The following is a 12,722-nucleotide window of genomic DNA, read 5'->3' on the forward strand; positions in this document are numbered from 1 at the left end:
TAGTTATATAGTTTACATTTTTAACTATTTATTGGCTTATTTATTGGTCTCTTTTTAGTCTTAGCAGCTCTATAAGTTTTAAATGGCAAGTTTTGTGTTTTTTACCATCCATTGGTGGAAGGAGTGAAATTTCAGGGTACTCCTTTCAGCTAAATATTAATTGTTGTTTTAATTGTAACTTAATATTAACATTAATTATCACTTGGTACATACATAAAGATCTGACTGAATTATTCAACTAGTAGAGCTGTAAAAAATATTCTCTATGGTGATTATTTATATTTATTTTATTGTCCACAATCAGCTATTTTAATGTTTATTATAATTTTAAGCTATGAGATTGAAAGTTAGTTCACGAGAGTGCTAGCGGGACTTTTTTTTTTAAAGAATATTGTGTTAATTAAAATAAATGCACACAGTGGAAGAGAAGCTAAGCAAAAACAAACATATTTAGTATTTGTTAACCTGATTTAAGTGAATATTTTTGCCAACTTTTCTTACATTTATTTATTTTTTTTTTGCAAGACTTGATCAATACTTTTATTGATAAAAGAATCAACATTCAGAACTTAGCCGCCGTTTTCAGAAGACGACAGGCGTCTTTCTGCTCAGGCGACATCTGCTTAAATTTGACCTCATGAAGTGTCTCCTGGTTTCTTTGCAAGGCACCGTTGCTCAGTTTGTTTTTCAGAAGGTGCATCTCTGTCTTCAGCTCTTTTCTCTGAAGGCTTTAATCCAATTATTCGGCTGGCAGATCAGCTGCAGCAGATGTGTTCTCTGTCCTGGAAAATCGCGCTGGATTTCTTTCCTGGCGTCTCCCAAGAAGCTCCAGAGGTTGTTGTTTAAGTCACCCACAATAAAAGATGTCAATTATTTCAAATTATTTTAATCATATGTATACATTTGTTAGGCTTATGTTTATGTTTTGTGCTTATTTGTCATTATTTGCCTGTCTGAGAAATATGCACTGAGGAATTCTAGGCTGAACGGCTTATGTGTTTATGTTAAAATGCACCGATTCACTTTTCACACTTCCAATACAAATATCTGAGGTTTGGTATCGGCCCATACTGATCCGATACAGAAAAACTGTTCTAGATTGAATTGAATTTTAAACGCAGACATAAATGTACAGAATTACATATTTATTTCATAACTCTGCACCAGTACAGCACTTAACCCTATCTAGTCTTGGGTCTAAATGGCCGTTTTGGTCTAATTTTGAATTTACCCTTATATTTTCACCTTAAAAACTATTTACCTTACCTTGTTTGGTATCATTATTTTCAGAACATCCTAAACTTTGTGATTTTACAGTGTTTGTTTCCTTTTGACAAAATTTATTATCACATTGGAGCAAAAAACACACACAGAAACAAAATCCGAGTAGAAAAAATATTGATATTTTTACTATAAAACTCACAAAAAATATTGAACAAACCATTTTTACAGTCTAACATGAACATTTTTTAGGTAAATTTGAAGAATTTTTGTACAAACTTAGTAAAAAACAAATTAGTAGTCATATTTTCACCATATTGTGGGTAATTTCCCAGGCGTTTTTTTACAACTATTTACAAAATATGTCAATATTTCCATCACAAATTTTCTCCAACATCACAATGTCTCAACCCTCCCCCCCTCCACTTTCAACTATTTACAATATTTACAAAATGGGTGCCACAAGACAAACAAATTACTTGTGCCATTGTGCAAAGCAGTTTCTGTCCATCAGAAGGCACAGTGGCACATCACAGCCCTCACATTTCCAGGGAGTGTCCTTCCTGACATTGTTCACCTGGGGGCAGTGTCTGCACTGCAGTCTGCCATTTCTGGCATTTTGCTGAGCACTAATGGGCACAGGAATGTGTTCAGCTGCCTTTCTCTTTGGAACACCTGCCATGTCCACACTACAAAGCTGACGGGCCATCTCCACATTGAAGTCTTTGTGCGTCATGGGCTTCACTCCTTTGGCTCACCAACCTAGAGATGGAAATTAGCCTGTAATCTGGTTCCGTGTGCATCTACTCTGATTATAATAATTTACTGTACATATCCCATGGCAAACAAAGAAATAAAACAACAAGAACAAAACAAAACAAACCTCATCGTCAAGCTCAAACTCCGAGTCCGAGCCATCTGGCAGCGCGCCTTCGTCCTCTTCACATTCATACATGTACTTCAGGGCTTGCTCCGCAGTCATGTAGCGACTCATTTTGACACACTAAACACACTAAAAAACGTCTACAAACACTGCACACACACACTAGCACACTAACTAACACACGTACGGTCGAAAAATCTACTACAAAACACCACTAGCTAAATCCGAAATGTCAACTACGCGCCGTTCTCTACCCCCACAAAACTCTCTCCCGCGCTGCTGTTCCGATCGCAAATCAAAATGCTTTCTGATTGGTTGCTTCAGAAATGTGGTGAGTTTGCAGGAACTCGGAAAAATGGCTTTCATGATGCATTCGTTCACTTTTTGGTCATAAAACATCCACTGATTGCACTCAACGTGCGTAAAATGCGCTTTACGCTATGGCGAAAATGATCGATCATATTCCTGGTTTTATTTGGAAGTAAATATAAAACAAAATCAATATAAAAACACTACTTTTATAAAGTTTGAAGTCTCTACTGTCCAACAGAACTGAAATGCACACTTCTCATGCCGTCTTTTTTTTATACGGAAGCCTTTTAAATGCATGACGTCATGCCCGCCACATGGCGGCCGTCGACCACTTCCTGTAAACCACAGATAGCAAAAGAAGCTACGCCTAGCATGCTATAGTTAGCCGCTGGTTCTGCTAAACTAAGCAGAACCAGCGGCTATTTTGGGCCTTTTTATGTTTTATGTGCAGCATTAGATCATAAGCTGTTAAAAATCTAAAAATATGTAAATTTATGAAGGCTTAATTTGATTTGTGAAAAAGAAAAAAAAAGTGATTTTAGTGTTTGTTTCGCCTTAGGATTTCCTAAACTAGCATATAAACTTTTAAATTAGGACATTTCCTACCCTTTCTGTAAAACAGTTTAATTTTTTTAAAGTATTTAAAAAAACTTTTAATAAAAATAAAAATAAGGTAATGTCAATTTTTTTAATAACAGAAAACTTGATCTTGACACCAAATGAACAAAATCACAAAGCTGAGGAAATATCCTGTAGAACAATCACGTTTTATTGCAGAAGCCAGATACAAATATTTGGAATAACTTGTCCTCTATAGTGATTCTTCCTAATAGGTTAATTCCTGCTGTACATTATTACCCATTGAATATATGATTACAAAGCAAACAATAACTTAAATATCAAAATGCTGTACAAAAATCACGATGTACAAGAAGTCGGTGTAGACACTACGCTCAGCATACAGGTATAAATAAAACATACAAAAGAGGCACTTAAGAATATTAGAGAAACCTGCACACACACAATACTGTATGTTTACATATTAATTTCACAAAAAGTCAACATACGTGAGTCCATGTTATCATACAATCTACCTGAAAAGGTACTTTTACAATTATATCAGATACACTTGGCTGAAGAGTGATGTTGAAACCTTATCAGCAGGAAGAAAATCTGATTAAGTCAGGAAGAACTGCTCAACCCTTTCATGGCTTTTAATTTCACAGATTTCTATCTATTGCAAGCAGAGAATTTTTAATTAATTAAACTAAACCTGCCTCCAAGATAAACAACCTCAACATTTCCCTCTATAACACTACACACTACGTCCTTAAATTATTACAATATTTGTGCAAAATTATTATTTTAAATTAAAATTCGTGTTTATTTGAGCGAATAGAGCATCAAACTTAGCCCTAAAGAGTTGTCTAAAGTCAAATTCACAGGCTTAAAAACATGGTCAAAAACCTACGCATGAGGTTGGAGTTCACGTTTTCACATTAAGGTAAATTATGGCGACACAAGTTGACCAGGTGTGTTTGTGATGTGCAGCAGTTCAGAGAAACCTACAGTGTATCGACTCAGGAAGACAGATTGTCAAAAACATCAAACATACACGTTTCAATCACAATAACTTCAGTCAAAATCCATTTTTACTGTATTTTTGTTTTTGATTCAAGAACGAAAGGCTTATAGACGACAATACATCCTGTGACAGCTGATAAAGAATCTGTTGTCAAATGAATAAATAAATCCTCCACACTAAATAAACCTCACCATTGATGGAGATGTGTAAAAAAACTTTTATGAATTATTTAATTTTTATTGCAGGAGCACAAAAATTCAACTTAGCACCTCGTCAAATCTTCTTAGTAACATGTTTTCTTACGTTTTTCATTTTCAAAAGTAATAAAATATTAATTCATTTGCAAAAATAAAAAAATTAAAATTATATAAAATTAAAAAATATGTCCACAAAAAAAAATCAAATTATGTGTAAAAACTTCACAATAAGTGAATTAAACTGAAGCTTTTTCTTTTATTTTGATTTATTATTCATTATTATTTTATTTTCATTTATTGTTTTACTCTTGCCAATGACCTTCTGTTTCCCTCCGGTATAAATGTAATGAACACAACGGCCCATTTCTCTCAGCCACTCTTCAAAATGGGAAAGATGAGAAAACATGCTATGAAGGTAAAGCAGAAAATATCAATTTATCCATTTCTGCAGTCAGAGGCAACAACCGAAACCGAGATAAAAGATGATCTGACGGCATCCTGGGTTTATCATTACAAATATTGCCATCATGTTGCCATGACAACCACTAGAGACCATTTTTCTCTCCTACCATCACAAATGTGAACTTTTGCCATTTGCTACTGCGGGACTTTAACTGGGATTGTTTGATTTTGGTCAGACGAGCTCAAGGTGGAGTTTTTCCTGCAACAAACACTCCATGAAGCAGGCGACAGACGTCCGGCTGGAAAATCCCCTCACACACATTGTCCAGTACGGCGGAGGACCCGTAATGCTGTGGGCCTGTTTTTATTTAAAAAGCCTTGGGAAGCTACAGCGTGAAATATAGGAACATTTTCAAGAAAATCCTGATGGGAGCTGCCAGAAGACTTGGAACATTTTCCAAAACATTTGGAAAAGGCAACAGAGAAAATAGTTCAGCAGACACATAATTAACCTTCATCTGTGGAAATCTCAAAAAATGTGTTAAAAAAAAAAAAATTCCTGAAGGCACTCGTATACGTTAGATTCTTCTACATATTTAAGTGGGATATTATGCTGCTGCAATAAAAAAAAAGTATTTATACAAGAGGTTTTTACACATCTGTACCAGGGAGGGCAATAAAGCACACAGGCAAATTATCTATAAACCGTTTTATGTCTGAAATATTTTCATTAAATGTGTTTATACACTTGAGAATAGATTTAATTTAGAACCTCACAAAGACAGAATCACATTTCAGACGTGTGATACTGTCTGTATGCCACCCAAAGCCTTTCAATTCTTTTATTCTTATTTTTTATCGCAACTCAAAGGTTCGTTTTTCTCTTTCCATCTCAGCTGAAACAGTAAAAATCACAGAGTAGATCCAGTTTTATCTGATATCAACAGAAATGAGGCTCTTAGGTCGATCTAAAAAACATTTTCAAAGTATTGCTCGTCTTTTCCCCAGATTTAGATGCACAAACAAAACTCTGTGTTCATTTGTCTATTTAACAATATTTGCCTTCCCATGTTAGCTTCAAAGTAAATCAGTATGTAAGGCAAACATCTCCCCCGTTTTTCTTTTATTAAAAGTACAGTCCTTTAGACAAAAGTCATATATTGTCTCTACTGGTTTGAATGATTTTGAAAAGTAATCAGAAGCTAAATAATTTAAAAAAAGACATTATAATCCTAAATGTGTGTAATCTGTTTTGCAATTAATTTCTAAGCCCTTAACCTGAATTGATTCTAATCTCATGTTTATTAGTTAAAATGTTTTATTGATGTCTTCCTGGATTTGAGTATCTTATACGCTGCAAAAACACAAAAAACTACCAAGTATTTCTGGTCTAGTTTCTAGTGCAAATATCTTAGTAGACTTGAAATAAGACAAACCAACTTAAAGTAGCTTTTCTGCAAAATGTAAGAGCTTGATTTAAGTCAATAATATGTTAATATTATTATTATTTTTTTTAACTGGGTGATTATTTAACTTATAACAAAATGTTTTTCTAATTTTATAAGTGAAAAATCTGCCAGTGGAACAAGTACTTTCCTTTAAATAAATAACATTTACTTAAAACAAACTCATACATCCAGCTGAAAAGTTGAGTTTTGTCTTATTTCACATTAGCAAGATACTTTCTAGGGGAGCACCAATTTATTGGTTTTGATTTCCTTAATTTTGGGAGATCATTGATCGGCTGATTTTCACATGTGAAGCCGATCTCATCCACCAAATCTCATCTAGCTTGGCAAAAGTCTAAACATCTTTGACTGACAGACCGGCCCACCAGGTCATGTCTGCATGTTCACAATAATCACCCCACTGTTACTAACGCTGTGACTTTCCCTCTTGCTATATTTAGCGACATTTCAGACAAAACAAATTATCGGTCAAAATAGAAATCGGCAGGGTAGGCCTTTTAAAAGATCTGTAATCGGCGATCGGCCAGAAAACTGCAATCGGTGCACCCCTGATATTTTCACTAGAAACCAGGTAATATTTTGAGTTTTTGCAGTTTCCTCTCAGAAGGAAGAAGCCTAGCTGAACTCACTCCTCTCTCTTCTCCCGCTAACGAGCATCAGCTGCCCTGGCAACCCGGCCTCATAAGAACCGAGGTCCGGGAAGCCCTTAATCCCTCCTCCTACCAGGTCCTGGCACATTATGGCATCATGGGAAGACACATTGATCCGGCTACTTGCTGTGTTCTCCTCCCCCCTCCTGTGGTGCTCCGGTGTGGGAGCAGGAGCTCTGATCCCGCTGCTCCCGCCGCCAACGCCACCACCGCCGCTGCTGCTGCAGGCTCCCTTCTTAGACGGCGGCCCCCAGAGGAAGGCGTGGGCGGGCCTGTAGTGCTTGCGAGCGAACCGAAGCAGGCGTCGCCGCGTGGCCGGCAGGCGGATGGTGTAGACGAAGTACTCCAGCACGCTGTGCTGCATGTTGGGAAGCGTGCTGCTGCACAGCGACTCCTCCAGGAAGAGGCGAACCAGCGGGGCCTTGAACGCCTCGTAGCCGAGCTCACCGAGGGACTTCAGGATGCGGGTGATCCTCAGGTAGTTGTGGTGGGATCTGGAAAAACAAAACGGGAGGAGAATGAGTTTGGTTGAGGCGAGGAAAACACGCAAATTAATTTATTTGCTTTCCTCCTGCTGGGCTGAGAAACAAAGTTGAAAGTACAACATTCTCTGATTTGCTGGGGAATTTTCTTACTATTCTACAATATCGCCTTAAAGATCAGTAGCTGCTTTTCCATTACAATTTGCACAAAACTCCACTAATGTCAAAAGAACACAATTTTGCAATTGCCTTATGCCTATTAAATAAGAAACGAAATTAAAATCACACATAACTAAGTTGGTTCACGCAAAAAACAGACTGCTCCATCATCCTCCTACCACTTCCTGTCGACTCTTTTGTCATTTCTGCCAGCAGTAGCATCCGGTTGTTGATCACATGACTCGTGATGCAAAAAGTATTTCCATTGAAGTTTTGCCAAACACACTAATTTCAATAAAGCTGAGAAACCGCCTCACCCTAACGTAAAAGCCTATCGAAAAAGAGAGTTTTTTAAAAAAATTGCTGTGTTTTCATTGGGAAATGTATTTTCATAATTCCAATTTGTGCAATTGTATGTAGTACTTTCTTATTCAAAGTACTTCACACTCAAAGTGGTTCAAAGTGGTCTCGTTCCGACTAACTGACTGGATTATAAATCAGTTAAATTAATAATAAAATAAAAAGCCTAAATGTTGACCTAATATGTTGGATGAACATTACATAACAGTTAACCTTCATATTAAACCAGCACCAAGAATCCAGATATTTATTCTGTTGAAAACACTTCATTTTTCTCTGGTGCTTTTAATGTTTATCTAAATAAAACCTGAAGGACTAGTCCACCACATGCAGAAACTTTTGCACATTTTGCCTCAGAAACAACAGATAACTGTGTGTTTTACATACAGGTGTTTGTTTCTGGAAGTAAACATGATGACATTTTACACTCCATGAAACAAACTGAATCCCAAAACATTCTCCTTAAAACTTTAAGCCGTCTGTCTCTTGAATTAAAAACATGCTGCTTCGCATTTGGCGCCTGACGGGGGAGCAATCAAGATGCTACCCGAGTTGGAACCATTACCTTCCTAAAACATGGAAAACGCAGCAAACGGCGAGCTAACGACGGGCTTCCCCGCACAAATTCAGCAATCCGTCACCCAGCGCCTGCTGCACAGGGTGCTCTGTGGGCGTGTGGGCTTACTCATTAAGGTGCTGGAAGCGTTCCTGCCAGTTGGGGGCCCGAGCGACGTTGCCGCTTTTATCTAGCAGTTTGACGCCATAAAAATCCAGCATCATGGAATAGGCCGCCAGGAACCTCCGCTTTGCTTCCCGAGTGCTTTGGAATTCCTGACGGGTTTAAAGACAGCGGGTCAGTCGAGCGCTGCGGTTTGTTTCACGGCGGCTAGACGAAACAACGAAACCGGGCGGAGCTACTTACTTTGATCTCCTCCTGAGTCAGTTCATGTGCGTAGAAGTTGAGCCCTTGTTCTCTTAATGGGAACAGCCTGCGACACGGGAGGAAGGATCCAGGTTACAGGAAGTGGATGGGAAGATGATTACTCAGGGAATAATACTGATAATTAGTTGGAGCGCCGCTTCTCAGCACTTTTTATTGCTGTTCACTGTGGAAGGAAGAGGATTTGCTCACTCATCCCTTATTAAGGAGGCAACTGCAAGCTCATCTTTTAAAATAACAAACTAAGATTCACTTCTCGCAGATTAAACCTCCAAAGTTTGAACCCTAATTTGAGATAGATTCTGCCGATTTAGTTAGCTTAATTACAAGGCAAGTTATTTTAATCACCTTGTTAGATGTTAGAGGGTACTAAGAAGTGGCTCACGAGTGGCAAAATCTTTTTTGAGAACTTTGCCGCGTTTTATTTTGTGGTAAAACTTAAAGGGATTTCCACTCAGGACTGAACAGCCGTTACAAACCGATACTTTTAAGACAACATTTACTCGCTCTAAACTTAACTGTCTAAGTTTAAAGCTTAAACTTTGCCCAAGCAAATCACTCACTCCGGTTGCTTCCCAGTTTGATAACAGATAAGCGCCCAGCGTTCTATACGCACAAGTAAACGGTTTTCAACATAAGCACAAATTTACCTTAATTTCATGCTTTTCAACGTAATCAGAAATGCATATTTTTAGCTCAACAGATCTCCACTCACCACTGAATGTAGGTGTGATTGTGCTCCAGTTTGTCGTAGTCGCCTCTCCACTTTGAAAGAATCTCCTCGATGTAAATACCTGAAGAGAGGAAGAGGATGAGCAGCCGTTGCATGCGTTTCTTCATCGCTCATGTTTCTGCTAACCCGCCGGGTTTCTTAACCTTTAAACCAAACAAAACTCAGTAAGTTTACAGCTTCTTACCATCGGGCACCAGGGGGATCTTGTTCATGTAGAAGCGCAGGTTCCGATATTCGTTGGGCTGCCGGGACTTTCTAAAGTTCTGCAACGAACACATAAAATCTGGATGTCTACATGCGTATGTGTGTAGGAAGAAGAAAGGAAAATATATCAGCCATGTTTTTTGGGAACATGCATGGGTCTAAGAACGTACCGGGTAGCTGTGACGGTATTTGTAGAGATCCCTGGCGGCGTAAAAACTCCTCTTCATCTTCGGAGCAGACTCTGGGGAGTCAGTCAGCTGAAAGAGGAAGACGGAAAGGAAGACGATGAATAAAATACAAGACCAAATGAAAAAAGACAGTTGAAAGAGAAAAGTAAAAAAAAAAATGCAGGTCCAGAATGAAATAAATAAATCATTCCTTGTTAGAGCAGATGGAGGGTAGCTCTTGTATGCCGTTCAAATGATTTAAAAAGCATTTGCTCTCTTTTGAGGTCAAGTGCTGTCATCATTCATCCGTTTCTCAACAGCAAAGGAGGCCAACTCACATCAGTGCCGCGCTGCAGGCCCCACAAAAAGATCCTGCATGTGGATTATGGGCGTATTTAACCATCTGAAGGGATTTGCTTCCCTGAAACCTGTTTATACTCTGAAAATCATCAAGAAGTGACTTTAAAAAATACTTTCTCTGACAGACAGGACATCTGCGGACTGGAGCAGAGAGTTTCTTAACAAGAATTGGTACGAGAAGAAGGCTGGACTGGGTGTTTTACACTTTTTTAGGTTTTAACTGGAATTTTGTTTGATTTTGAAACGTTTACAATTTTTCAGAGTCAATGTAAAATTATTATTTTCTTAATAAATGTAGAAACTGGATTTTTAGTAACACTAGTTGTGCTAATTGCCAATATAATTTAAAAAATCCTACTACTAGACACAAAAACTGTTTAAAATGTGAACCCAATTTAACAATAAAAAGCTGTTTTATGGCAACTGCTCTCTCATGACATTGACTCTGCAGAAAACAAAACTCCCTCAAAATACTCTTAATTATGGTACATACATAAAAACTAAAACCTTTCAAAAACATTTGAATTAAGTGACAAAATAGTAATTTGTGATTTTTTTAATTAAAATTCCAAACATCCTTAAGAAAGTAACTTATATTTACAATAGCACCTTAAAAATTTTAACAAAATTTACTGTTTTCATCATGTTTTTATGGGTGAAAAATGTTGACAGCTACAACCATCTGACTTTAAAAATGTAAAGTTCCCAATAAAACTGATGGTTATGGTGCTCATCATGTTGGTAAATATTATTAAACCTGAAAAATATACTCAAAATTAAAAAGATAAAAAAAAAGGCTATGTGTTTTTGTCTTGTACATCAGGAAAACGAAGTTTTAGAATAAACGTAGTACAGATATTAAGAGCAATCTGAGTTGCTCTGAATCTGAATGCATGTTATATAAAATGTAGTATCATATCAAACATAAACATGAAGATTACTATTCAACATAATTGTTGCCATTAACTTTGCTTTCCTTTCCCATACACAGGGTGGTTCTTTCTTCCTGTTAGCACTATATTGTTGCTCTCCACAGTCACCCCATGCTTGCATTGTTGTGTGATACAAATTTAATGAAAATCCAGACATTTAGTGTCATCGCATGGTTCACTAAATCCAACTGAAATTAATAGAAATGTAAGCGCTAAATTATCTGAATCATCAACAGACTCCGAACTGATCTAACCACGGTTACATTTAAACCATTATTCTATGAATAATGAAGTTTGCCCTCAGCTTGGCCTTGTCGGAACCCAGTGCGCCGCTGACGGGACACACGGTTCCGCACCGTAACCCTCCTACAACCCCTCCGCCTGCATCACACTCCCCTCCCCTTCCTCCGTGTACCTGCAGGGCAGCGTCCCCGCTGTGTCCCGCGGCCCGCTCGCTCTCCGCCGGGCTGACGGAGTCGGACATGCCGCTGTCGTCTTCAGCCGTCGGCTCATCGCTCTCCGAGTCCGATCCCCACGTCGAGTCGCATTCCTCAACGGTGCTCGGCTCCTTGAAACGCCAGCTGCCCACCAGGTTTCCCATTGACAACACATGCAACTCCTGCCCTCTCTTATTGTCCTTTCGCCTGCACAGGACGCTACATCGTTGAGATCAACGCTGCCTCGGTGCGGGGGCTTCAGTGCGGGGCTTTTAAACGGCATAAAAAAAGGGGGAAATTCCGCATCAGCAGCTATGATGCGCGTTTCGGTATGGGGGGTGATTAGTGCCGCCGAGAGGAAGGGGGAGGTCTTAAAGCCACAGACATCACAGCGGATGAGGAACACAGGGCCAATAAAAATAGTAGACTAGAAGAGCCGTAATCTATTAAATAGGACATTAATTTATTATGTGAAGACATTTTGAATTAAATTAAACTTTGTTTTAAATATTTTTAACGCATTAGATATGTAGGACTGTTAGAAATGTGAATTTATTGTAAAACTATGACCCATAAAAGAGAATATCAGGGTCATTCTGAGGATGAGTGGACAAAGATGTGTTTGTAATATTGAAGATGAGGCTTTCAAACCTTAAAGGGGCAGTGTTATTCCATTTTATAGCATGATCATGTGACTATGTTATCTTAAGTTGTTATTAAAATTATACAGTTCTGGAAAAACAGCCCACTGCACTGAGATTCATTGAAAACCTCCTGGTTATTCCACCAAATATTACTTTCTGAACTCTTCCTGAGTTAAAACAATATTAATGCTGTTTCTAAATGAACATGAACTTGTTTGCTTTACATTATTTGAGATCTAAAAGCACATTTTTGTTATATTGACCATTTCTCATTTGCTGCAAATAAATAAAAATTTTTAGCTTGGAATTTCAGAGACATGTTGTCAAATATAAACATCCATCCATTTTCTTACACCCTTGTCCCTTATTGGGGTCGAGAGGGTTGCTGGTGCCCATCTCCAGCCAACGTTCCAGGCGAGAGGCAGGGTACACCCTGGACAGGTCGCCAGTTTGTTGCAGGGCAACACAGAGACACACAGGACACACAGCCATCCACACACACACTCACACCTAGGGACAATTTGGAGAGGCCAATTAACCTGACAGTTATGTTTTTGGACTGTGGGAGGAAACCGGAGAACCTGG

General features: G+C 38.3%; 1 protein-coding gene and 1 long non-coding RNA gene across 2 annotated transcripts; both read right to left on the reverse strand.

Annotated features, from left to right (window-relative positions):
* Positions 1–1,381: 1,381 nt before the first annotated feature.
* Positions 1,382–2,739, reverse strand: LOC145555108 (uncharacterized). Its single transcript, XR_014091192.1, has 2 exons — positions 2,105–2,739; positions 1,382–1,983 (listed from the first exon to the last, which is right to left on the reverse strand). It is a non-coding gene; the product is annotated as an uncharacterized LOC145555108 (long non-coding RNA).
* A 425-nt stretch (positions 2,740–3,164) lies between these two features.
* LOC103477308 (opioid growth factor receptor-like protein 1) lies at positions 3,165–11,823 on the reverse strand. Its single transcript, XM_008430358.3, has 7 exons — positions 11,472–11,823; positions 9,768–9,854; positions 9,578–9,656; positions 9,376–9,454; positions 8,643–8,709; positions 8,406–8,551; positions 3,165–7,213 (listed from the first exon to the last, which is right to left on the reverse strand). The coding sequence occupies exons 1-7, from the start codon at positions 11,655–11,657 to the stop codon at positions 6,685–6,687; spliced, it is 1,173 nt and encodes a 390-aa protein (XP_008428580.1). The 5' UTR covers positions 11,658–11,823; the 3' UTR covers positions 3,165–6,684.
* Between the last annotated feature and the right edge of the window lie 899 nt (positions 11,824–12,722).

This window comes from Poecilia reticulata, chromosome 15 (assembly GCF_904066995.2).
Source record: "Poecilia reticulata chromosome 15, P_reticulata-male-v2, whole genome shotgun sequence".
Classification (NCBI taxonomy): Eukaryota; Metazoa; Chordata; class Actinopteri; order Cyprinodontiformes; family Poeciliidae; genus Poecilia; species Poecilia reticulata.

Coding starts and splice junctions, on each gene's coding strand:
- LOC103477308 (XM_008430358.3), bottom strand. CDS start 11,657: ATGGGAAACCTGGTGGGCAGCTGGCGTTTCAAGGAGCCGAGCACCGTT. Junction 9,657..9,767: donor AATACCGTCACAGCTACCCG/GTACGTTCTTAG, acceptor TGTTCGTTGCAG/AACTTTAGAAAGTCCCGGCA. Junction 8,710..9,375: donor AATCACACCTACATTCAGTG/GTGAGTGGAGAT, acceptor CCCGTGTCGCAG/GCTGTTCCCATTAAGAGAAC.